This window comes from Gossypium arboreum, chromosome 12, assembly GCF_025698485.1.
Source record: "Gossypium arboreum isolate Shixiya-1 chromosome 12, ASM2569848v2, whole genome shotgun sequence".
NCBI lineage: Eukaryota > Viridiplantae > Streptophyta > Magnoliopsida > Malvales > Malvaceae > Gossypium > Gossypium arboreum.
The window spans coordinates 117,374,252-117,401,392 of NC_069081.1; the positions used below are offsets into that span (position 1 = coordinate 117,374,252).

At 32.2% G+C, this 27,141-nt stretch overlaps 4 protein-coding genes across 6 annotated transcripts; 1 reads left to right on the forward strand and 3 right to left on the reverse strand.

Annotated features, from left to right (window-relative positions):
• Positions 1-585: 585 nt before the first annotated feature.
• Positions 586-2,747, reverse strand: LOC108454361 (protein PLASTID TRANSCRIPTIONALLY ACTIVE 7). Of its 2 annotated transcripts, none has more exons than XM_017752801.2 (4): positions 2,583-2,747; positions 2,428-2,487; positions 2,271-2,330; positions 586-1,064 (listed from the first exon to the last, which is right to left on the reverse strand). In XM_017752801.2, exons 1-4 carry the CDS (start codon positions 2,646-2,648, stop codon positions 729-731), a joined length of 522 nt encoding a protein of 173 aa, XP_017608290.1. In that variant the 5' UTR covers positions 2,649-2,747; the 3' UTR covers positions 586-728. The 2 variants fall into 2 exon arrangements, with proteins under 2 accessions (XP_017608290.1, XP_017608289.1); XM_017752800.2 differs by having other exon boundaries at positions 2,428-2,490.
• Positions 2,748-3,658: 911 nt separating this feature from the next.
• On the reverse strand, positions 3,659-8,586 carry LOC108457168 (RNA-binding KH domain-containing protein RCF3). Its single transcript, XM_017756065.2, has 8 exons — positions 7,434-8,586; positions 5,821-6,294; positions 5,294-5,542; positions 4,930-5,163; positions 4,605-4,690; positions 4,318-4,426; positions 4,088-4,214; positions 3,659-4,005 (listed from the first exon to the last, which is right to left on the reverse strand). Exons 1-8 carry the CDS (start codon positions 8,166-8,168, stop codon positions 3,986-3,988), a joined length of 2,034 nt encoding a protein of 677 aa, XP_017611554.1. The 5' UTR covers positions 8,169-8,586; the 3' UTR covers positions 3,659-3,985.
• A 2,943-nt stretch (positions 8,587-11,529) lies between these two features.
• On the forward strand, positions 11,530-17,175 carry LOC108454880 (uncharacterized). Of its 2 annotated transcripts, XM_053022461.1 has the most exons (12): positions 11,530-11,771; positions 11,916-12,064; positions 12,161-12,359; positions 12,630-12,712; positions 12,856-12,956; positions 13,501-13,596; positions 14,065-14,118; positions 14,708-14,856; positions 15,751-15,868; positions 16,207-16,294; positions 16,650-16,833; positions 16,918-17,175. In XM_053022461.1, exons 2-11 carry the CDS (start codon positions 11,947-11,949, stop codon positions 16,814-16,816), a joined length of 1,173 nt encoding a protein of 390 aa, XP_052878421.1. In that variant the 5' UTR covers positions 11,530-11,771; positions 11,916-11,946; the 3' UTR covers positions 16,817-16,833; positions 16,918-17,175. The 2 variants fall into 2 exon arrangements, with proteins under 2 accessions (XP_052878421.1, XP_017608974.1); XM_017753485.2 differs by lacking the exon at positions 11,530-11,771 and having other exon boundaries at positions 11,786-12,064.
• A 985-nt stretch (positions 17,176-18,160) lies between these two features.
• Positions 18,161-21,774, reverse strand: LOC108455871 (protein ABIL2). Its single transcript, XM_017754440.2, has 10 exons — positions 21,534-21,774; positions 20,926-21,056; positions 20,389-20,471; positions 20,156-20,306; positions 19,817-19,916; positions 19,639-19,731; positions 19,479-19,545; positions 18,944-19,038; positions 18,737-18,855; positions 18,161-18,646 (listed from the first exon to the last, which is right to left on the reverse strand). Exons 2-10 carry the CDS (start codon positions 21,019-21,021, stop codon positions 18,488-18,490), a joined length of 963 nt encoding a protein of 320 aa, XP_017609929.1. The 5' UTR covers positions 21,022-21,056; positions 21,534-21,774; the 3' UTR covers positions 18,161-18,487.
• Positions 21,775-27,141: the final 5,367 nt, after the last annotated feature.

The following is a 27,141-nucleotide window of genomic DNA, read 5'->3' on the forward strand; positions in this document are numbered from 1 at the left end:
CTTTCTATCAACTTAGCTAATATGGAATATATTAAAAACATTTGTACCAAATTTTAAACACACGTGCACTGAATAATTCGAATTTTAAATTGATCTCAAACTTCAAAACATTCTAATTCGTTCCTCAAATTATCAATAATATATCAATAAAGTCCTTCTATCAATCTAATTAACCTGAAATATATTAAAATACTTGCATCAAATTTTAAACACGAATTTTAAATTGATACCAAACTTCAAAACATTTTAACTCATTCCTCATAATATCAATAATATATCAATCAACTCCTATCAAACCTAGCTGATGTAGAATATATTCAAATTTCATCACATGTGCACTGAATAATTCAAATTTTATATTGATCCAACCTTCAAAATTTTCTAACTAATTCCCCAAAACATCAACATCATATCAATCAAATCCTCCTATCAACCTAACTAGAGTGGAACATTCTGAAAATACATGACTCAACAGGTGCACTGTATGAACAGCTTGAATTTGACATATTAGAAAAGAGACAATATCGTTAAAACTTGGGAGTTAATTCTTTCAAAAAATATGTTAAATCTGAACTGTCCACGTGATGATTTCAAGTTTAAAATTTGATACTTAGCCAATTAAACCATTTAGACATGAAATGTTTCAAAGGAAGAAAATCTTGATCATCATGTACACTAGCATTCAACCTATTACAGTCTTAAAACACATATGTTACCTTTAAAACCTTTTATGTAAATTCTTCCTTCAAATAAGTAGGTCCAGGCTTGAAAGGGTCAGATTCGGCATAAGCATCCGGCCGGTAAAACCCCGAATCATTGACACGGTTACTAAGCACATGAAGTATAGCTTTCTTCGAACCTCCATATTCATCCCGGTTATTCTCAACATATTCTTTGGCCTCAGCCGCTACATCATTCACAAAATCAAAACGATTGTCCTCAGATAGCAACAGTCTCTCAATGTCCATCGTCAACAGTTTCCCTCCTTCCCTTATCTTCCGAACTTGCTCCTCTAAGAACGGCATCCTCTCCAACTTGTACTGCAACATTTCATCCTTCTTCGCCTGCATAAAAACACAAAGGAAGATCAAAAACATCAAAAACATTGCAACAAAAATGCCCTCAAGCATAATATTTTTCATCACAATGGCAACAAGACCAAAGACAAAGCTCGAAATTCATTTCGATGCGATCAAGATCCTAAATGCAGGAAGTTTTCTACCGTATATGAGAATGTGAAACTTGAACTAACACTTATTACATAACAGCATTCATCCCGATTTTACTGAAATGCAATCATTATGGATTTAATAGATGAACCCTTCATCCCACCGATACAATACCGAAAATTTCCTGGAAATCAGGAACCGAAAGGAAAACAATAAGAAAAAAGACGTTAAATATACCTAGCAGGTCCCTTTATTATTAAATGGATCAATTTAGTCCCTATACTATTTAAAAAAATCAAATAAGTCCAAATTTCAACTAAGTTAACATTTACTATTTAAAAATCTCCATTTATTGTTGACAGAATTAATATTTTGAAAGCTTTTTATGGTTTTGCAAATGAAATCTTTTTGTTTGGAGTTGAACTGCAAATGAAAAAAATGATTTTCATGTCATTTTAATTCTTTCATGTCATTTTTTTAACAGTAAACTTTTACCCCATAACCACTGATTTGGCACATCATTTGTTGATCAAATCCAATTATAAAATACTAAGTCAAAACTTTTCCACCAATCAAAATTTTCTTTTATTCTTTTTTTTTTTGGGTCATATTTCATTCTTCTTCCTTTTTCCCTCCCAAGCCCTATGTTACAATTTGACTTTATTTAATTCTTTCATGTCATTTTTTTAACAGTAAATGTTAACTACAGGGATTAAATGGATAAATTTAATAGTTGAGGGACTAGTTTGATCCTGTCCCTATAATAGAGGGACTTAGCAGGTACTTTGACCAAAAAAAATTTAATTCATATATTTGCTACTGAAAAAAAAGGACGAATGCTCAAACAGTATCAGTCTCCAGCATAAAAAATTGATAAGATTGAATTTTATCTTATAAATTCACATAAAAAAAAAAAACAGTATCCTCACTCAGCTAATCCAAATTTTAAGCCAATTAAACATTTCTTAAATAATCTTCAACTGTTCATTTATTTATTTATTTTGAAAAAGATATCAATTTACCGACAAATTGGTACTAGAAATTATCAAATTTATCACATATACAAGAAAAGAAAGAAAGTTGGAAATAAAAAACATATACCAATTTTCTCCGGCGCCAAACACGGCGACCACCGCCCTCACTTTTTAACCGGGAAACAACCTGAAAATATATATATTTATTTATCATATAATAAAATAAAATTATTTTTCGGGTAATTTAACAGTACAAGTAAAATACGGGTTTGGAAATACAAAACCTGTGAGTTTAAATGGTGGGTGTTAAGACGCCATGAATTAGTCCTTGCTCTCGCTTGGGTCTGCTAAAAAAATCCCCCCCAAAAAAATTAATTTAAATTTACAAAGAAAATGGTGAGACCAAATTCGGAAAAGAAAAAATGGGTGAACCTGTTACCGATTTAAGTAGCGATGGTGACACTGAAGAAGCAATGGAAGTTGGATTGGAAATAGCAAAGGCCATGGCCTTACACTGCACTCTCTGGAACGCTTGAAGCTCGGCTATGATGGTTTAGGAGTAGGACAGCTCAATTCTGTGTTTATGACTCCAGTTGTGGATAAATAGGTGAGAACCCAGTGTTCTAAACGGCAAATATACATGCCGTTTCATTTTGTACTTCAATGATATCTCAAAAAAAAAATTAAAAAATAAAAAACGCAGATTCCAGATTTGAGTTTAGCTCTAGCATTTTGTATGAGTTCTCCTTTGGATCAATTATTTAATTCGATATTTCTAATAAATTAAAATTTATAACTTCAAAAATATAGTATATAATTAAACAAATTTAAATTAACGTCAACAAATTTTAAATTTTAAAATATTAGAATTCGGATTTTGTCCTTATCATCTCTTCTCAATCTTGTATAAAAGAAAAATATTGTAGTAATATTCATCATTTTAAATATTTTTTCTAACTGAAACATATTATCTATCCAATTAGAGATTTTATAATAGTATAGGTAAATATAAATATAGATGATTAACCCTTATTCTTGAGGATTTTAACTGTACCCTCTTTATTAATTTAACCTTTCTCTCATTCTACGCGCTCACATTCTTTTAAGAGGTTGAAAATTGAAGAATAGGGCAAAAGCAATTAGCCATAATGACTTTAAAAAAATTGTTTTCTGTTAAATTATACAATTTGATAATTACAATTTATAATATTAAAAAAATTAAAAAAACGAAAGAATTAAAAGGAAAATTCAGACTTTTCCATTAATATAAGAAGCTATTGGTAAATAGAGACTTTCAGACATTGCCAAAGGTTTTTTTCAGCTTCTACATGTGATGAAGTCAAAACAATGTCAATACATTGATTGCCTTGTCTGCCACATCAAACTTCATACGACAGTCTAAAGAGTGTTCATTTAATAACCGAACTAAACTACTAATAATCAAGTTAACCGAAATTATATGTATATAAGAGAAACTTACTGGTAGATGATGCAGTGGGCAAGTTCCTGTAAAAGTTTTGAGCAACGAAAATAACTGCAGTCTTTCTTCTTCATTCAGGAAAAAATTGAAGCATTGCAGGGAAAAAACCAAGACAGAGAGAACCCCTCATGTTCTAATTTACAATGGAGCACTCTCACCCTTCTCACAGTTCTTAATCTAAAACACCGATTTTAAAGACAAGACATATTCGTTTGTTTTTTATGCCCTACATGACACTGAACAAATCCTCATTATAACTCCAGAACCATACATCTGGAGATAATCGGAAAATGTACGAGAAAATTTTTTTAACATGCCATCCCCCATACAGACAAGACAGCTCCGAGTTCCAGCATCTATCTTTACGGTCCATCTTCTTGTGCTAAATCAAATATGGAAAGAGCCGAATGAGACATCAGTTTACAAGGAGGAAATGGGAGACATTGATATGAAGAGAGACTTACTGCTTAAAATGAAGCCTTGAAGCAGGCTTTGGGCTCTCTCAGACTGTTCCAGAGTACCTGATATTTGAATGATCTTTTGTGTCTCGTTTGGTCTGTCTTCGACCAGAGTCACATTGGCACCAGACAACTATACCGCAAAGTCATAAACCGAGAGATAAATATTACTTGAGAACTAGATTGAACCAAAGAGAACATAAATGAAATAGGTAGTAGAAAGCTGTGTTGGTTACCTCACTGATCTGGGCCAGTTTGGTTTTCGATTTTGCTATGAGCTTGGGAACAGCGTAGTCCGGTATGACAACTTCGAGTGTACTCCTAGTAACAAGTGGTACGGCGATTCTAATAGAAAATTACAAGCAAGAGAGGTATTATTGATTAGAAAGAAGAGCCTTCATTCTTTGTATGGAAATATTACTTAACAGCAAAAAGAGAGAGAGATTATGATGCAACCTTCCTTTTATACATATATATATTAAAAAGGACCAAATAAGAGTAAGATTACACAAAACTTAGTCACCTGCTAATTGCAATTGCACTTGGTACATCTTCTCGGCGTTCAGATTCAGTCTGCTTCACTGTTTCAGCACCAGATTTCACAACTTCCTATAAAAAATAATGAACTTTTATTATAATCATATTCTTAGAATCAGTAGAGGACCGCATATATCACATTCAAGATGTTCACCTTGTGCACTACATATAACAGTTAAAGAAGAAAATTTTGATGTTTTCGAGAACCATTTTCTCTTACAACTACATAAGCAACACAGAAGAAAACAAATGCCCACAAAGAAGCAGTGAAAGGAAAGTCAAAATTAAAAGAAAAGCAGCATAAGTACAACCTTTGATGATGATGGTGTTGCTGGCGTTGGCATATTTTGATAGGTTCCGGGACTGGCAGTTTGACCATCACGAGCTGGAGTTAAGTTTGGAGAAACATTCCCCATGGACGCCGTTGCAATGATAGATGGTGCTGAAGGTGGAGGGTCCAGAGAGAAGTCCCTATACAAGTAACTGCGTAATCGTGATGTGATCTCAACAAGAGCATCTCGAGCTGCCTTTATCTCCCCCACAATCTGCAGAGTAAATCAATGTATTATTCAGAATATACAAGGTAAATTCATCCTATCATCTCACCCCTCATTCAGGATATACAAGAAGCTAAGCTCTCAATGCTTCGAAAGAATAGGAATCTAAGTAGCAAACCTGCACAATCTCATTGGGTCGTGATACACAAGACGGTAGTTCTTCCCCTGACAATATCTGTATGTTTGCACCAGTTAATCTTTTCAGTTCAGATAACGATCCATCTCTTCCCTCTAAACATCCAATTTCGGTAGATGGAACAAGTAGCCTAGTAGTTACTATGTTATCTTTATCAGGAACAAGGTCGACAATCTGAGTTTGGATATGCAACAAAGCCTCTTGAGCTGGAAACAACTCATCATCAGGACCCTAAGGACAAATGAAAACCAAAGATATGTTAGAAACCTCTGAATATGTAGAAATGAAAATTCAAAAGGAGATGAGCGATTTTATTTTATTTTTTTTAAATGTCTTTCAAGTTTTAAATATAGTTAATGACAATATCTCATCCAAAAAGCTGAAGTCAGATGGAATTTATCACCCGAAAAAAGCAGAAAACAAGATAAAAAAAAAGAGTGTAGGCTAAAGAAACAACTATCCACCCAAGTGATGGGACATCATTAAATAAACGGAGAGATGGTAAGTACCTCCTCGGAAGAAATGGTAATTATCTGCTCATCTGACCCGGCCATGGGATCAGCAACCTTGACATCCACACCGATTTCATTTTGAAGTAAATCTACTATGCCATCTGGCTCTCCAAAAACACTATCCACCTTGTCAATAGGGCAAAGTATTCTAAACACAAGCTCCTCACCATAAAGAGGCTGTCCATTGTCAGACATAGGAGCAGCCCCAGCTTCAATGAAGCCAGATGGACGTGAGGAATAATTGTTGCCTCTGTAATTCATAGTAGACATCCGAGAACCAAAAGAACCTTCCATAGATGATCTACGTGAAGCACTGTTTATGTTTGGTATATAATCATCATCAGGGAAAAACCGCTCTGGTGAATGCATTCGTCCGTGGAAATGACCACTGCGGTCACGATGCTGGCTCTCCCTTAAGCGTGATGAAATAATTGCTATAGCATTTTTTACAGCATTTACATCACCTACAACCTGCATGATAAACAACATTAGACAAATATCATAAGACCATTTCAACATTAGACAAATATCATAAAACCAGTTCAAACTTAATATGCATAAATAGATGTAAACCAATAAAGCTTTCCAGAATAGCCATGTATGGTAGGCAAACCACCCCTAATAGATAGCACCATAGAAGAATTATTCTTTGCACTGCAGTATTGACAGTGGGACACTATTCAAGATGAATGGATCTGAACTATCCAACTATTTTGACCCACTTGCAGCCTCAGCTGCATAGAATACCTAGATTCAAACTGCTTTGTCAGCAACCATTAAAATATGGTTCAGTAGAAAAATAAGATTAAGTGGAAGATGATAATAATTATGCAGCATTCATAGGAATGATTGATACTCAAAAATATTCAAATAACAGAGAAGCATGATGTTGAGAATGTCAAGATGGCATTATAGCATACGAATACATATCACTTAGCTATTTTTAGAGAAAAAAAACTGCATTGCACACATTTTCAATGCCCAAGACTCCAAGTATCAACAAAAACAGAAAGAAGATAAATTTGAACCATGAATGAAGCAAAAACTTGAAGACAATTGAAAGCACAACAGATGACCAAAATAACAGGAATGCGTTTGGAGCAGGGCAAAAAGTTTGAAATTTTGAAAAAATATACCAGCAAAAAACTCCATAATAAAACCTTCTGAAACCTTAAGCCTCTTTAGTTTAACAGCAGAGGATAAGCTATTAGTTTCAGCAAAGAGTAAATTGTTTAAAATGATCGAAAAATCAGAGCAGAAATCCGGCAATGCCAATGGCATCTACTAGTATTAGATTCTTAATAGAGGTTTCTCTAAGGGGAAAAGCAATGAAAGGAAACCACATTAGTAACTCCTATAATCCAGGGGTAGCATTCATTCAGATCAAGATTTTGGGTTCTGCTCCATAATCCCAAATCCGAGACCTAAAAATCCTTTAATCAGTACATAAACATTCAACCGCCCAAATCATTCCATTAAGCCATTGCGTTTAAACATATTATCATCAATCAAATATTGAAAACCCCAAGCTTAGTATTAGCATTTTGTAACTAATCCCCTTTTTAGTGTGTGTGCATTAAATGCAAATCCAAATGCAATCGGTCGCAGACCTGAACAATCTCCTCAGACATGGAAACGCAACGGGGCAAAGTATGGTCTCTAGGCAGAATCCTAATCTGAGTCTTTGTTTCGATTCTCATTTGCTCAATAATCTTTCCTCCTTTCCCCAATAAAGAACCCACATGCATCCTCGAAACAACCAACCTCGTCGCTACCCTGTTCCCTCCTCCTCCTCTCGCCACCGCTCCGTATTCCTCCTCCTCCTCTCCTCCGCCACCACCAAACCCAAATTGTGAATCACTCTCCAGAATCCTCTCATGTACAAGTAATAACGCCTCCTGAGCAGGCGAGAACGACGGCATTCTCCCTTCAGGGTCACGGCGACGCGTGTCAGATATCTCGATGATGCGTTCGTCATCACCGGGAATCAGCTCGTGTACGTTGATCCACGCGCCGGTATGCTGTCTTATAGACTTGATAATACTACCCGACTTACCGATTACACCCCCAGCTTTCATATCGTGACAAAGAATGCGGTAGCTAGTAGTGACCATAAGGGAAGAGTCTTGTCCCCCTCCGCCGGCGCCGCTACCACCACCGCTCTTATTCGGAGGTCGACCGTTGTTGCCTCCGTTGTTGTTGTTGTTGTTCGGATTGTTTCCACGGTGACGATGACTATTAGGTAGGTAGTGATGGTTGTTGTACCGAGGTTTCGTCCTACCCATGGTCTCCCCATCATAGTCTTGGTCATAGTAATAGTTCCTCTTGGATCTAGATCTGTCCATCTACACACACACTACTAAACTTTTCCTTTTTCCCCTTTTTTTAAGGTTCTCAAACTTTCGAATCAAAAAGATTTCAGTTCTTTCCTTTCGTCAATGTTTTCTTTTGGGACGATTGATGGCTCAGCTCCTTGTCAAGGATCGGGTCTAGGGTTTTCAAAAGAAGCAAAGCTTTGCTCTTTACGCTGATGTCTTCGTCCCTCTGACTGTGCCTTCTTCAGTTACCTTCCGTTTGTTTCTCGAGAAAATGCAAGTCTTGGTGAGAAACCTAGCAAGAGACGAAGAATCTGAAAATGAGCACAGAGAGCTTCTTATGTTAGCAGTCATACGGAATTTGAGCTGCAAAGGTTTTTATGCACCTCGTCCAGTTAAGATACTTTACTTGTGGACAAATCACTAATTGGGCTTCAACGGCATCGTTTTCTTAATTTTCACTTATTTTATATTTTGGGAAGGCTTAATTTCACAAAACATCTCTAAACTATCGCCTAGATTCTAAATTAGTCCCTATATTGCTGCGTATTATAATCGAATCCTCAAGGCAGTATTGCATCAAACACGTTTTTCCATTAACCCAACCATCAATTTAGGTGTTAATTAAATATAATATAAAACATATTTACAAACATGCAATGGCAAAAGCAAAAAAAAAAAAAGAAGAGGGGACAAAATTAAATTATAAATTCTTGAAAGGTCAAAAGATAATTTTACCATTATACTAATTTATAATTTTATAGATTTTCAAGAGACCTGAAAAACAATTTTAGCATTTAGGGCTAAGGCCATATCCATCCCTTTAGATTTGAATAATATCAATAAATTTATTTTTAATAAGTAAAATTAATGTTGTTGAAATAAATAAAATCAATCGATAAAATCGATTAAATTGAAAATCAATTAATATATTAATCTGGATAAAACTATTTAACTTCCATTCAACTAACAGACCAAAAATCTGCAAACGACAATTGAATCATTTAAACTGAATTATAATTTTCTAAAAATAAATAAATGTTATTTGATGGGCAGTCAAATCACGTACCGATTTAATTAAAATACTGATTGAACCATTTATCTGAATTCTAAAAATATTACTTAAGATCTAAATTGTTATACAATAATTTACCATTTTTGAGGTAATGAATGACTAACCAATGTAAAGTAATGATGGAAGTCATAGCGGAATTAATTTACTACAGTCATAACGTCAGTCTCCCAGGTCACTTGGTTGGAAACTAGGGACACCCATTAATTAAAAACTTGACTATTTTTTTTTTTGTGGTCCCTTATAAAAATTATTATTTTTAAACTATAAAATTAAATGTTTAATCTGGTGATTACTTTTTAAAATTTTAATCTTATAAAACTATTTTTAATAATTTAAAATTATTTATTAATAAAAGGAAACGAGTCTTAAAAGAAATAGTTATTGATGTCGTAAACTTTTCACGTAAGTTTACATGTTTGTTTTTTTAATTAATCAATTAATGTAATTTTATTTCATGGAGTTAATATAAAATAATACTATTCAAGTATTAAAAATATTTTGATAATTAAAATATTATCAATTTTAAAACAAATCATAATTAAAGTCTAAATGGAAACATTAAGGGTTGTATGTTGCTTATTGAGTCTTTAGCTCGATTGGTATAGGTATTATTATCAATATAGGAGCAGATAGGTTTAAGTGCGGTGAAGTGCATTATCCTCCTATTTATGAATTAAAGTGTAGAGACGAGTGTCAAATGTGACACATAACAAGTTAAAAAAGTACACTATCAATATATCAAATACTAACTTTACTATAAATTTTATCACACGCATATATATGTAGAAATTATATATTTAGAACACATATTTAAACTTACACAAATGTTTAAATAATATTATATATTTTATTCTATAAAAATAAATATTTTAACCAAAACTTCATCCCAAATCTTTATGTAATTGAAAGTTGTATATTAATAGTATAATGATAAATTTAACTTTTAATGTTTACATATTTTGTAAATTGTCTTTGTTTTATATTTTAACCAAATTTGTCTAATAAGATTTCAACAAAAGGTCAAATAATGTTAACTAAAATATTAAATTTTCAACAATGTTGATATGACGACTTGTGTGCTAAAGTGTATTTCATGTTGACTTTTCACTATTTATCTTATACTCTACATAATAAATAAATTAAAAATTATAAAAATATTCAGAAAATAAAAAAAAGTATGAAATTCGCATAGATTGTCATGTTTAAAATTTAATGTTTTAGTCAATAATTTCCTTAAAATATATAACAATTAAACTATTTTTGAAAGGTCAATGATCAAATTCGATTTTTTTTAAAAGTGTTAACGGTCAAATTTAGCTCTAAAAGAGAATAAGGGCTAAATTGACAAAAAATATAAACGTTAAAGACTAAATTTATCAATATGTCTCTATTAATCATAGAAAACATAAAATGCATTGTTTTATTTTTGGGTAAATTACACCATTAGTCACTAAACTACGGGTAAGTTTTCATTTTTGGTTATTTAACTAAAAAAAATTACAATTTTGTTTTTGAACTATTCGAAAGTTTTCATTTAAGTCACTGAATTATTCAAACTTTTTTATTTAAGTCACTGGGCTGTTAAGTTTCTTTTTAAAGTTCAGCTAACGAGCTCCAAGTGACGATTTGATAATCAGTATGATGAATCAATTCCCATCAACGAGTAAAAAAATATACCTTAGATCCAAGTTATTGAAGCCGAAGATTTTTATACCTTTAGTTATAACCTCGAAGTGCCTCACGTTTAGTCCTTATTAGTGGATTAGAGACAAATGGTTAAGTGGTTTGCTATCATAGACTTGGGTAGGATGACGACTAGATGTGCTTTTAATCACTTGAAACGAAATGCGATAATTAAAGTTAGAAATGATGATTAATGAGTTGAGTATACACGAACATTAAATGAAAAAGTATTTTTTAAAAGAAAAGAAAATTCTTGCAATGAGTAAATCTAAAAATTTACTCAAAACTTATCTCCAAAAATCGAAAATATAACATAGTTGGATAAATAACAAGTATTAATGTTGTATCTAAACTTAACCAAATTAAAAGATTAAATTTAATATATATGAATTAAACTTTAATACTTATCGAAACATTAATGAAGATGGAGTCAATTCAATCACATTATTCAAACGTATAGATTTTAAAATCATCAATATCAACAACTTAAAATAATAAATGATTAAAAATTTTGTGTTAACGTATCAAGACCCAAATTTTGAGCATTAGTATTAAGATCCCAATAAAAATTCTTATACTGCTGTGTTGGATAAAAATATATACACTGCCCCAAAGCATGTGTAATTCGTGGCTAAATTCATATATACTGATTTGATGAAACTGCGCAATAAAAAAAACCTATCCAAAAGCCTCCCACGTGTACGGCTCGACGAGCTTTAGTTCATGATGCCCGCGGTCGGTGCGTTGCAATTGTAATTAGGAAAGGGATCTAAATTATGACCTTTGACCGATTTCGCGCCAATCAACTATCCAACGTGGCAACAACCAATAGACACTAACCACGTGGTGCAATCCAACAGCCAATACCCGTATAAGTATTCATCGTCCTTTTGCTCGTCTTCCCTCTTTATCTTCTTTTCATATTCTGGAACAGCAGAAATCTGAATAATCTCAGATTATACTTAAAAAAAAAAAAACTGAAAATTATAATCTCTATCAATTACTTTTTTAATCCTCAGAGCATAAATTGTGAATCCAATCTACGAAACGATGCCGTATTGCGAGGTGGGAAAAACGCAGAACGCCGTCGACGCTGCTCTAAACAATGGGATCCAGATTTATTATCGGACTTACGGTCACGGCCCTATCAAAGTCCTCTTAATCACAGGTGATTTTTAATTTTTTTTAATTTTACTTTCAAATGTTCGTGGAATGTATCCTTCTTTTTGGGCGGTAGTTGATAATTTGGTGAATGAATGGTCAGGATTGGCGGGTACACATGATTCGTGGGGCCCACAAATCAGGGGACTGGCCGGAACCGATAGGGCCAACGACGATGAAACTATGGCGGTTGATCGGGAATCCGACGGAGCTAATAATGAGGTTGGCGGCATCGAGGTTTGTTCCCTCGATAATCGTGGGATGGGCCGGAGTTCCATTCCCACAAAAAAATCAGACTATTCGTGAGTCTCTTTTGTTTTTAGCGGTTTATTAGCATTCAATTTTTATTATGCTTTGACTTTCTTTTTCCTGTTTATAGTTATTTAATAAAGGCGCTTTTTCCTGCTTTTTACAGTGAACTGTAGCTTGTTATTTATTTAAAAATAAAGAAAGTCAATCAAATTTTTGTAATGTGTTTAATACTGTAAGTGACTTAAAAATTACTAACCCCGGTTGAAGAAGAAGAGCGAGGAAAGTGATTTTTCTTTCTTATTTCTGGATGTTGAGTGCAGGACGAGAATTATGGCAAAAGATGCAATTGCCTTACTGGATCATCTGGGCTGGAAGAAAGCCCATGTTTTTGGGCATTCAATGGGTGAGTGAATTCATTCGGATTTTCATTGCAAGAATGAAAAAAATCCAGAAAAAAAAAACTTTAACCTTCTTAGTTTGTATTAATGAAGAAATGGTAATCTTGTTTTTAATATAAAGCTTGCTTGAATTTGTTATCCGAAACAGGGGCTATGATTGCTTGTAAGATGGCGGCATTGGTGCCTGATAGAATTCTTTCTTTAGCATTACTTAATGTAACAGGTGGAGGTTTTGAATGTTGCCCGAAGGTAATTCTTTATTTTCTATTTGTGTTTCTGGGCATTTGGTTGCCTTGAATTCAGTTCTCTTCATTTTTTCATAAATTTGATGAGTTTTATGCATATCCATTATTAACTCAGCTTAAGAGACTTTAATGATAACTGTAGAGATTATGACACACTTTGGAATCATTTGCTAAACTGTAGAACACAGAGGATAGATTTTACTAATTTACAGTGGATTTCAGTATCCGAAAAGTTAAAGTTTATCATAGCCTGCCATTCTGCCAAGCACTCTCTCTCTCAGTTTAGAAAGACTCCTTGATCTGCTAAGTCTCCCCAGATATCACTTCTCACTGTTGTATCTTTGTTGCTGAGAAAGAAACATGACAGTTAATTTCCTGGTCATCATCCAATATGATGTCAGCAGTAGTACTGTTTATAATTATGTTCACATACTGATATATAGTTAACTAGTTCTCATGACCTGAAAACCAGATTCACTTTCATACTTTTGGAACTTATATTAGGATTTAGGAGCAGCTAGTAAGTAACTTGTTTTACTCTGTTGCAGCTTGACCGGAAAACATTATCCATTGCAATTCGATTTTTAAAGGCAAAGACTCCTGAGCAAAGAGCAGCGGTTGACTTAGACACGCACTACTCAGAGGTAATGTTGTTCTTTGTTAACAAAATCCTTTTCCTTTTTATTTGGTGAGTGTGAACTATGTTGTTTCCAACTTTTTATTTTTTCATGAAATACCAATGTCTTATATTCAGATATGGTTATGGCAATATGACTTTTCAGAAAAAAAGAAACCCTACTAGTATAGCAGTATCCAGTAATCACCCCATTATTTATATAGCTTAGAATGTGAAACTGAGGAAAGAGGATGATTAAATTGGCTTATGACAATGAGGTTTAATTTAGCATATATTTCATAACCCTCAGAACTAATGGCCAGCCATTCTGAATTAAGTGTTTCCTGAGTTCAACAAGGTCAAATTCAGCATCCAGTTGAAGTTATATCAAAGATACACTTTGGTTCTTTTTCTAAAACAAATGAGTAAATATAACCCTTTTTTTTTTCCATGCACAAAGGCAACTCACAGAGTTTCATGTTACATATGATTGCAGGAATATCTTGAGGAGTTTGTCGGTTCTGACACTAGAAGAGTAATTTTGTATCAAGTAAGTTACACTGAAGCTGATAGTTGCTGGATTTGAATGACAACCATATTAATCACTTAAGCCCTGATAAAAGTTACTTCTTGTTCACTATAAGTCCATAACCTAATAATTTCGAGTGGATGTTCTGATTTTCTTGGTGATGGATACATCATTCTGCACCATACCATTAGATGGGCAGCGTATTGAAGAGTAGCAAATTTTTTCGGCACACTGAAGCTGCAATTATCTGTTTGCTTTTGATTAATTTTGTTTTTTGTGCAAGTTTGCTTTTGATTGAATACTCTTTGAAATATACTTCATTTAAATTTTATAGTTCCTGGAAACCATAATGGTTTTTCCAATCGGAAATGCCTCTGATGAAATGTACTGATCCTGTTTATCTCAAGGATGATACCATGCCTCTGAAAATCGTTGTCAAATGTTTACATAGTCAACGATCTGTTATCATTGTTTATCAGAAGCATTGATGTGAGCTTTTTGGCTCATAAGAAGATAATTCTATGAAGTTTTTGCAACAATATTACTGTTTATACAAACCGTAGATTAACTCTAAGATGCTAACTGCCAGATGCTTGCTTGTCCTTGGCAGGAATATGTAAAAGGCATAACAGCAAGTGGCATGCAATCCAATCATGGGTTTGAAGGGCAAATCAATGCATGCTGGAGACATAAAATGACCCGAGCAGAAATTGATTTAATCCGTTCAGGTGGATTTCTTGTATCAGTCATTCATGGCAGGTACTACATTTCATGACCCTGAAAATAGTTTTTATTATGCAAATACTTTCAAACTCCCATAGGATGTATCTATGCTTTTAGCCAAATATAATAATTTCTAGTTAATCGAGTTTTTAGATTTCAGTTACACTTAACATATTCTAGAATGTTCTCTTTTTCTTTTCCCAATGTAAGCATGTGGTGAGAGAGAAACTAGAGCCATCTTCTTGATAAACTTTTTATACTCTATCAATATGGCAGATTATTTGTGGTTATGTTAATACATTGCCAGTGCTTCTTGTTCATGCAGAAATCAACTTGTTGGGGTTTCATCTGGTTGCTACTGATATGAGAATTAGATAATGTAATTACTAGGCCTAGTAACGATTCTCTTTCTTTAAAATGGGGTATAAGCCAGGCTAGTTAATCTCCAGGCATTCCCCTTTTTTGGATTTCCATGTAATGGGCTTGTTTAGATTTTTCGTCTTTGAAATAACAAAAAGTTATGGGAACTTCCTCTTAAAATTTTATTCTCAGTGTGCTGTATGGTTGTTCTGCTGTGCATGCTAGTGCAAGTTAAATAAACGATCTTAAAAATAATGTGCTATTTAGAAAGCTCACTTCTGATCTTAACAGCTCCAACTTCCAAGTTGAAGTTTGAAATAAATTCTCTCTTTTTCAGTTTTTCTTTAAATAATAATAATACATAAAAGAAGAAAAAGAAGCTACAAGAAGTTAGCAGATTTGGTATTTGTTGCATACTACTAGTATAAGAATATCTAGTTGTTATAGTTTGATAAGGATTATAGTGTGTTTTATGTATCATAAACAGCAACACGCTAATGTCTTTTATGTATCATAATAATTATCTCTTGAGATGACACTCAACTAATTTAACATTTTTGCAATGTGTAGGCAAGATGTCATTGCTCAAATAAATCATGCAAGGAGGCTAGCAGAGAAGCTACAACCTGTTGCAAGAATGGTAGAGTTTCATGGGGGGCATCTAGTAACTCATGAGAGAACAGAAGAGGTAATTTTTCTTCATCCGTTTGGAATAGGCATCGGGGGTTTTCACCCCGAGAAGCTTTCTGTGATGCAAGGGCACTAAAATGGCACTTACGAAGGTTGAAAATGTTTGTAAGAATGAATTTTATTGGAAAAACGGTAACAAAACATGTTGAGCTTTTAGAATTGTGTAGAGAAGAATATCTAGACTTGTGAAGTAAAGGTTACTTGATATCGAATACAAACTTGACAAAGTTGGTGCTCTTCCATCATTAGTAGATATTTAAAAGTATATAGGTTTTATTTGATTGTATTTGCCCGTGGAAAGAACCTTACAAGACTGAATTATTCACTAATTTTCAGGTTAATCAAGCTCTTCTCGAGTTGATAAAGGCTTCCGAAATGAAGATGAGCCCACATGACTGGAACAATTTCCCCAAGAAAAGATCGGGTGTGTACTTATCTATAGTTAAAAGCCTTTTCTCCTGCATTGTATCATCAAAATGACTTTTTTTTGGTACAATGATTATTCAAACCCAGACTCCACAACTTGGGGTTCATCATCAAGATGACTTTAATGCAGTAAATATTTATTATTTCTATCTAATCTATCAACTAAATGCTTGGATATAAGAATGGTGCATATTCACTACGACTAGAGATCAATCTTCTAGGTGTTATTACAGATAAATGGATTATCTTATCTGATCAAACAGATATAGAAATGCTAGAATTCACTTGAAACCTGTAGAATTCTACTTCTGTTTTTAATCTATAATTTTGCTCACTTCATTGAGCTGTAACAGAAGCGTCAAACAGAGCAACCGTAGAAAGAGAAACCAACATAATCATCGCAAAGATCCACGTGTTCCTAGTATGTCTAATCAGTCTATTTATGACGGTATTTAAGTATGGAAGAAGTTCTCTACAGAGACTAAAACCCGTTAGAGTTGGAGCCTCTTCCCCAAAATAGTCTCCATTTTTAAACTGGTAAATACTGGGTATATCTTTCCTTGTATTTAAACCAGGTCCGGTTAATTTGCTCAAATCATCTTCTTCTTTTTTTTTTTGCAGGTTTTATAAATTTGTTGCCATTGTGACACCACCCCATTTGGCTTTTTAACTGATTTTCATGTTATATCATGCAAAACCTACTGTAAATGGAAGGACATCAATATAGCCAAAACCAACAGGCCAGATAACACAGTGGAGCTGGAAGAGAAAGCTAAAAACTTTCCTTTGATTTTGTATACCAAGATAAAGCTGAGGAGATACATTTTTATCAACCAACACAAAGTATAAATAAATAAATATGGCCATAAAACTATTAAAGTTGTCTCATGCATGCAAATATGCTTCCATGATTTCCATTGATAATTTTTCCTGTTTTCTCTAGATTTAGTGCTCTTGTTTTTTTTTTTTTTTTTACAGTACTAAACAACTAGAAAGGTTTTAATACAGTAACACTGTCTATACAAAGAAATTATGAATATAACATAAAAAGAGAGAGAAAGAGAACATGCCTGGCTGTTGTTTTCAGGTTGCCATGCAAAAGAACCTGAAGCATTTTAGCTTCTGTTCTTAAATTGCTATTTGCGTTCGCAATTCTTCTTTTCTTCTCTTATTTTCAAATAATGATTTCTTTTACAAAAAAAGGTTATGTATAAATATCATTACAATCACAAAGCAAATATAGGGGGATGCAAAATAAAGGAAAGATGGGATCATAATATTATGCCAAAAAAATATACCTTATGCCCCTGGAATATCCTTATAATATATGCTTGGAAGGCTTTATTATTTTATTTATTTTATATAAGTTCTCGGTCCGCGTTGAGGGTCAAACTAAAAATTGTGCCAAAAGAAGTGGGCCTATGTAATTCTCTCACCACTCGCAGCAGCCCAAAACCAATGTATTCTGTTTTTGGTTAAAATTTGCTTCAGTTCCCAGTACTTTTTGCACATTTGAAATTTAGTCTCTCTATTTTTTATTTTAAGAAATTTGATCTCTCTACCTTTCAGATTTGTTGATACACTTAAATTCAGATTTATTTATTTTCTTTTTCAAGTTATTACACTAATAATTTGAACTTTAATTTTAAAATTTAAAAAGTAAGAAATCAACCTCTGTTTTTCTTTCCTTTGCTTCTTTGCAAATTTCATGGCTTAACCAACATTTGTTGATATAGTTACTTTATTATAATCTTTTTATATAAAAAAAAAGTGTTTCACTTACGGCCCTTGGGGAACATCGGATAAAATTAGAACAATACACAAACCACGATACGAAACTGTTAATTTATAATGCACGATGAAATAATTGTAAAAGAGTTGCATCATCCCTTTCATACAAAGTTACAAACTTCAAATAGATGCTCCACCAATGTCAACAAACGACATACATCTTTGCATTTTGCAGGAAAACTGTGAAATAAAAAAAATTATACATAGCTCGTAGGATGAAATATGATAGTAACATCGATACATTGTGAAATACATTTATAGGAAGAAAAAAAACCCAAAAATAAAAATGAAAAATAGAAAAACGTAAATGAAAACTGAAAGAAAAAAAGAAACCTCTTATCATTTGGCCATTTTTTTGGCCACCTATCATCCATATGTGGTTTGTTTGTTCGTTTGTTTCTCAGTATTCATCTAAATAAGTATATAACATCTCATCTTTCTTCGATTTCCGACGACTAAGCAATGCTTTCAGCAGTCTTTTACTTTTGCTTGGAACTTGTTCGATGTCTTTCTCTGTTTGAAGTCTCATCGAAGCTGATTTCCGGGGCTCCGAGGGATACTGCCAATGATAAAACAACAGCAAATTATATCAGCATCATTAACATCAAATGAATCATTTCCGGCATTAACAAAACTATTTTATGCTCACCCGCCGCCTTGCACCGGCTGAATTTGGAGTAGTCGGGCGGCTCTTATTTGGGGTGGTAGGCCTGCTCATTGATCCCGTACGTAAAAGTGGGAATCGATGCGGTGATACTGTTCGCTTCTCTGATTATGTATATAAACATCATTAGTGACTATAAACATGCATAGGATTGCAGTTCAAAAATATAATTTAGTAAAACATGCATCCGACCTAGTTCTTTTTTGGGGACCGTGGAAGTAAAAGAAAAGGTTGAAGATCGTTGCGGAGGCCGTGGAGAAGGTGACGGAGATCGCCCTTTTCTGAAACTGTCATTACAAGGATAAATATCAGTGTCTTCTAATTACACAATTAAGTACATATGGTTTATTTATGGTTAAAATTTGCCTATAGTCCCTATACTTTTCAAAAGTTAGGAATTTAATCCTATTACTTTTCAAATTTCAAGTCCAAATGTTAATACTGTCGAAGTTTTTTTTTTTTGTTAACTTCAAGTTATTACGACATCTTTTTTAAATTACATAGCTACTAAGTGAGTAAGTTTTTTTTTTTTTTTCAAAATACCACAAAAATAAATTTAAACAAAAAAAATGCAGTGTTAATAGCTGGACTTGAATTTGAAATCTGAATATTAGAGGACTAAACTCCTAGAAATACAAGTTCAGGAACTAAATTCCTAATTTTCGAAAAGTACAAGGACTATAGGCACATTTTAACCTTTATTTATTAATGCAAATTTAAGCCTTACCTGGCCGATGATGTCGGAGTTTCCCGGACTGAAGATGTTGGTGTTTCTCGAATCGTAGCTCGAACGGCTTAGAGGAGTCATTACAAGTACGATCAAGTTAGATTATGATCTTGTCCAACATATAAAAAAATCGATAAACAAGGTTCGATAGAGCAAGTACCATTCTTGAACTGATGCCAGTCATCTTCGTCATCTAGACTACATCCTACGTATTTCGACTTTGTAAGGTTTGCACCATGCATGGTCTCCCCGACTGAAAATTAATCAAAGACGTTGAAAACATTACCGCATATCATTGTCTCCGTAATTGCTAAAAGGAACAGAGAAGGGTACATTACCTGGCAAGATGTATCGTTTATTGTACTTTGGCGTATTAATCACCGATGACTGTTGTGAAATCCCTTCGTGATCAATATACTCGTGGCATGTTCGTAGTCTCTACAATACGGTACGTAAAATTTCAGTACTTCATGAACCATCGCATGATGAAGCAAAGAAAAGGGTGGTGTTTTTTACTCAATTTTGGGATCATGCATGCATGATACCCCATGCTTCTTCAGGGATATTTCCCTCTACAAGCATACTTTCACCAGCAACCAACAAGAAAGGATCGTAAAATAGACTTGTAGTTATCATAGTTATCTCACTATTCAATGAAAATAATCTGAGCTGCTAACCTGTTCAATACAAGAGACTCGGAGCTCAGTTCCTGAAACCTCTTCGACTTTTTCGTCTAAAAGATCGTTAACCTTGTATGTCACAGAACCCAAATGGTCTATAGTATTCACAAGTGCTTTGATGGTATAATCTTTCAATGTTTCTACCACTCTGCATATACATGAGGATTTTATACTTTTTAGACAACAATGGCAACAATTTAAGGTATGAAACAGGAATTAAAGCAACTCACATCTGTTTTTGGTCATCATTGGTGTAGGAAAGTTCAAAATACTCAGCTGCTGTGTAGAGCTGTGATCTCAGATTTTTCAAATCCTGAAACAAAGAAACCGTGTCATAAAAACCACGGCATCCAAAGCCAACAGTAATCGGACTCGCGCATGAATGTTGGAAACCAGTATATGTTCCCACCAGTATGTTCATTTTTTCTAATGTTTTCCATATATTTCGAGGCCCTTGTCTGAAAGTGTCAGACACGAGTAGTTTCACACTTGACTGACACGGATAGGGACTTAGCAACCTTGAGAAACAAGAAACATCCACCACTAGAAATATTAAACACAAAAAAGAAATCACCCAAATTAGGCAATGTTTCAGCAACTTTACAGTAAAGGCGTAAAATTTCAAACATGATTATATGTATTCATGAGATAATTAAAGCTTGAAACCATTGTAATCAGCTTATAGCACAAAGCTAATGAACCTTTAAGATGCTTAACTTTGGCTAAGGGCTAAACACAAACAAAATACAAGCACTGTAACTAGGTACCTTAAGACTATCAGAGAACAACAAGCTCTGCTGCATAGAAATCTCATCATAATTCGATGGTTGTCGGGACATGGGAATTGCAGCAGCTGCAGCCATTAAACCGAGATCGGACCGACGGAGTACGCCTTGACCTGCATCATTTGAAATAATCAGAACATTAAAATCTCTTTGAGCATTTTAAGCTCAAGACACCACCAAGATAATCCATGACCAAAGGCTGCTTATAGACACTGTGAGACACTTCAAAATTAAGTTTCAGTTAATAAAATCAATCAAAGCAATTATTCCAACCAAACATTACTAAGTTAGGGAAATTAAAAAGCAAAAATAACAAATCCAGACGGAACTTCAGGTACTAAAACAAGAAAACCCCATTTTTGTCTGAATCTTCAACAAAACTAGAACACCATATTGAACATTTTAAGAACCCCCCAAAAAGCTTGAAATTTTCCATACCCTTTAGCTTAATTAACTAAGCCAAATAGACAAATGGGTCTAGATCAAAGCTCAGATGATTAAAACAAGCAATACCCTTGTTTTTTTTGTACAAAAACTTGAAGCTAAACCCGAAAAAAAAAAAGAGTGGAGTAGAAATTGCAGAGACTAACCTCGTCTATAAACAAGCTTGTTCTTTTGCTTTCCCACTTGTAGTACAACTGAACTTAAAAGAAGCAAATAGCTTTAGACCCACTTCGCATTTAACCTTAAAAATCACCAGAAATTTAAAAAACCAAAGGCATAATGGGGACACAAACAGGGACTAAATGATTGAAGGAGACTAATAATATATATAAAAGAAAAAATAAAATTTACTAAACATTAGAAAACGACAACGTCAACAGGCGTCTACAGGCTTTAAAAGAGAGAGAATGAACGGGGTTTGTTCCTTTTTCTTTTTTTGCTTTTTGGTCCTTGTTTGAACTTTGAGGGACTATAGAGGGAAACAAACAGGCAGGAAACAGAATTAGCACGCCTTTATATATACTTGATTTTTATGGAGTAAAACCTGGGAAATTTTAAAGTGTTCAAACCCCATTTTAGTGGGGACAAAACTTGCTTTTTTGCAGCAGTAATAAAGTTCTTATCTGGTCTTAAGTATTTTCTGAACCATAACTACAATGACCAAACATGGTTTCATCACTTGTTTAAGAAAGGTCAAATTCTGCTATTGGTCCCTGTACTCCGTATAAATTATAGATTTAATCTCTATACTTTACTTTGGTCAAGTTAAGTCATTGCAATTTTCAAATATGTCAATTTTAGTCATTAGACTTCTCAAAGTTTGAAATCCTAGTCTTGACCCAATAGTAGCAGTTAAATCTATTTAGTTAAATTTTACTATTAGTTTTGTATTATGTCTAAAGTTGTAGATTTAGTCTCCATATTCTCCAATTATATCATTATTAGTCCCTACAATTTTTCAAATTTCAAAAATTCAAATTTGACACAAAAAAAAGGGGCAACAATAGTTAAATCCATAACTAACTTTTGTGTAATAGGCGAAAATAGCAAGCTATTAAGTCATTATATATCGATAATATGTTACCACATCAAAATTTATAAATAATAAAACTTAATAAATTTAATAATTATTATTTAATTATATATAAAATTTTAAAATTCATAAACTAAATTCATAACTTACATATACATATAGTACAAGTAGTAATGTCAAATTTTTAACCTTTAATAAAAAAATCTTTAAATCGGCCTTTTATATTTGGTTATGCTTGGACTTTTTTGAGTGTTATGACAGCTTCAAGCAGTAGGAAACACATGCATTTATTTGCAACAGGTCCCTGTCTGATATATATATAAAATATTATGACCTAAAATTCCATTGTTGACGTCTCTTGGTTTTGGAGATTATTTTAAATAATCAAATTTGTATGCTAATATTTGATTTGAAAGGGAACTTCCAAGGACTTAAAAACAAAAGTTTGTTTAGTAAGGAAAAACAAAGTAAAGTTTGCAGCTTTCAAAGGAGCCGGTAAAGGACGTTGACTTGCTCCAATCATATCAAGGATTGCACTCCTAGTCTAGCTAGTCCTACATGTATGATGATTTTGATTTTGGGTTATTTTAGTTTTTGGTACTGAATTTAGTAATTATATTCATTTTGGTCCATATATATGTTTTTAAGCCACTTTGATATTTGAATTTGATAACTAAATCCAGTTTGAATCTTGAACTTGGATTTTGTCAATGTGTGATGATGCGGTACAACTGAAAAATAAAAAAAATTAAAACATAAGTCTTTGAACTCTTTGAAAGTTTAGAATTTAGTCATTATATTTTTTTTTCAAGGAAATTAGTCATCTGGCTTTTCAATTTTCAAAATTATATTGTTAAATCTAGATTCATTACAATGACATTTTTATAGTTACATGACTATTAAATGAGTAATTTTTTTCATTTCAAAATGTCAAACCAACGGGTTTAAAAAAAAACCAGTGTTAACTGTTAAATCTAAATTTTTAAATTTAAAAATAGAGGGACAAAATTCCTAAATAAAAAAGTATAGGAACTCAATTCCAAAATTTGTAAAGAGTACAGAAACTTATAACATGTTTTAACCAAATAAATATATTTATGTTTTTTTTTATTTTCAAGCGATAATTTTTATGAAATCCAAAGTCAAGTACCAATATAAACCTAGTTAGCAAGTTAAAGTACCAAATTGAACTTAATTAAAAATATTGGGGGCCAGATTTTACATTTGCCCTTTTGAGTTTTACCTCTCTCCCTTAATTTCCTTTGTTTAGTTGTTGAAATTGAAAGAGGCTGTGTTTGGTTTGGGCCATTAATTGGGGGACCCCATCTCAACTTCTTCTAATTTTTTTTTTTTTTTTAGAGATATCAGTCTTTTCTCCTCTTGTTGCGGAGGAACTGATGGTTTAATTTCCATTGCCCTGATTTAAATTTATCTCATTTTAAAGGTCTATTTCTACCCTTAGTCCTTCAAAAAAAATATGCCCTGGAAATATACTTTTAATTTTTTTTATTTATCTAAATAAAAATTAAAATCTAATTGATTTTTTATTAATTATGAATATAGGTTACCAAGCCAGACAATACAACATAACACTCATATACCTCTTGAAAGAAAAATCTCAAAATAGATATTAATACTACACCTCTCAATGAATCATGAAAATGGATTCCATCTCAGCCTATTCTAAATTCCAACGAACAATCATTTCGTTCCCCATATGAATAACGGAAGCTGCAGTCTAAAAACAGAGAGAGAAAAAATATTGGAGAAATTAAAACTTCAAAGTTATTGTGATTTTTAAATGGTGGATTAAAAAATAATTTGAATTTGAATTAAAAATTGGAATTTTATGATTTGCAAAAGACGTGGCCTTAGTGATGTTTAATTTTTAAATAGGAATTAGACATTCATGGTTTGGTCGTGCATTTCAGCTACAACTAAACCAAGCTTATCATGACGATCCCAATTTTTATATTAATTTTTGGGTATGTTAATATTATAATTTTATTGTCATTATTGTATTAATATTACGAACTTGAAAAGTAGAACTATTCATAACTCTTTCTAATTCATAAATAGGAATAATGCATTTTGGGATACTCGAACTCATATTCTTTTACATTAACAATAATACTTAGCTTTAATAATGGATAATTAACTAATCAAGGCAATTTATAAAATTTATTCTAAAACTTTTTAGTTTTGCAATACTAACAAATTGGCTTTTTATTTTATTGGATTATTTTAAAGATAAAAATATTTTTGAACATTAATATCATTTATGCGTTTTATTATATCTGCTTTATTTTATATAATACTTAGAACTACCCATAACCTCTTCTCAACTTTTAAATAAGAAAATAATGTCTTCAACGCACTCAAACTATTGTCCTCCTATATTAATAATAATAACAATATTAGTCGAACTAAAATTCAATAGATTATATTTATGCAAACTTTAACAATCTATGATTTTGTGTGTGTGGTACGTATGCATCTTTTATTAAAGGAATATTTCCTTCTTATAATGTGGAAATAGACTTGGTATTTTATAGAAATCGTGATTTATAGTGGCCATAATAATATAAATATTTTTAAAAGTGTATTTATCGAGTCGTGCATTAGTGGACCAATCAGTGGCGTGATTGGTGGGAAATGGGAATTGTATGTGCCCCCCCTCCCACTATGGCTGGAAAATGATTGTTTATTTATTTATTTCTTTTAATTTTCCCGCTTCTCAATTTCTCTATCTTATCTTCTTTCCGAAAAAGTCATTTTCCTGCCCCTAAGTCTAGCTTCAGTTTTATATATTCATCTGTTTACACTAGTTTAAAAATTTAAATAATTTTATATTTTTTCTAACTTTTATATTATTAATATTTTAATAATTTAACTATTATATTTTATATTCTATTAATATAGACTATACATATTAAGTTTGATATAAATTTAAAATTTTTGATTATGTAAAAATTTAAACGTTAAATATATATTAATATATATAATATTTTAAATTAATATAATAGAGATATTATATTAATTAAAAATTTACATTCATGATTAATACTAAAATATTAATAAAGTTAAAGATTAAATTATTAAAATATTAATTATATAAAAATATTAAAATTATATAAAACAACTTAAATTTTAGACCATATATTGTATTATTTATCGTGTATTTTGTATTCGATGAACAAATCTAGTTCATCATTGTACAAAATCTAGTGGGTTGAACCAATTTGTTAGTCCCAAATCTCTTATGGACTTCCTTATGCGGCCTGGTGAATTTTCACATTTAAGCTTTAAACCTTGTTATTTCTTGCTCTTCTCAATATTGCAATGAATAATCACTTAAAAAATATAAAAGTTATAAGTTGCAGTTGCAAAAGAAAATTTTGTCACCCTTTAATTGAATCGAGTGAATTATTTAAATTAGTCTAGTTGATAAGTTTTATTTTAACATATTAACTTGTACAATAATAGGAGAATATCAATGTGGGAAGTTAGAGGTGATTATTCGATTGTTGATGAGTCTTATTTTATAATCCTAACTTAATTTAAAATTTTTATAAAATAAGTTGAGTCGAGACAAGTAAATTTGTTTAAGTTAAATTTAAAATATTAAATAAGTTAAAATTAAAATCTTGTTGACAAGACTAATTTTCAAGTTAGAGCAAATGAATTTGATATTTGTATATATTTGAAAACTCTTTCAAGCAAAAACAAGAGAAAATAAGTTAATTTAGTATAGTAAACTTGATTTCATGATTTACTCAGGATGGAGCCTAAACTTTCTTTTTATTGACGTTGGGTCTTGAACTTGGCAATTGTTCCCACACTGGGGCTCAAACTTAGCAATTGTTCCCAAATTTGAGTCTAAATTTTAGGGTTTTCTAGGACCTTAGACAAAAAAAAAAATTTAAGTCCTAATGTTGGAACGTTTTCCAAGTTCAGGGACTAACTTGAGCTAAAAAAAGTTCAAGCCCTAATATGAGAATAATTATCAAGTTCAATACCTAATTTAAACAAAAAAAAAAAGTTCAAGTCTCAATGAGAGAAAAATTACCAAATTTAAGCCAAAATATGATTTAATCCATTCTTTTAGATGAATCAATTTATTTTAATTTTTAAAATTGATAGGAATGGCATGGATATTTATACTAATTTATTTTTCGATCTATTTAAAATTTTCATGTTGTAAAAATTATACTCCATTTAAACTTGAAAATCTATTTAAATAAATTTAGAAAACTGACTCGGAATTATGGATTGAGATGATATATATTTTGGCTATTTGTTTTATCTTTCTTATCTTCTTTGGACCCAATGTGTCTTGAGTTATTACAAGTGGCCTTAAGGCCTTACTTACAATTGGCCCATTGCTCTGAAATTAAAAAAAAAAATGGCAATAGAATTGGTAAAAGATTTTAATCTTTTTCGTTAGATTAAAGTAATTCACGTGTGAATCCTTAAAAAATGGAGCATAATGCAGATAAAAAAAGATGGATAAGCAAAATCCTTGGTATAATGCACAACCAATGAATACTTCATTATATGTAATAATTCTTAATCAAGGAAGAGAACGAGGAGAATTCACAATACAGTCGAAAAATAATTTGATTATTATATAGGATTGGATTGTATCTATTACTAATTATTTAATATCATTTCGATATCTTTTTTCATGTTGTTGACACATAATCATTTAAGTAATTTTT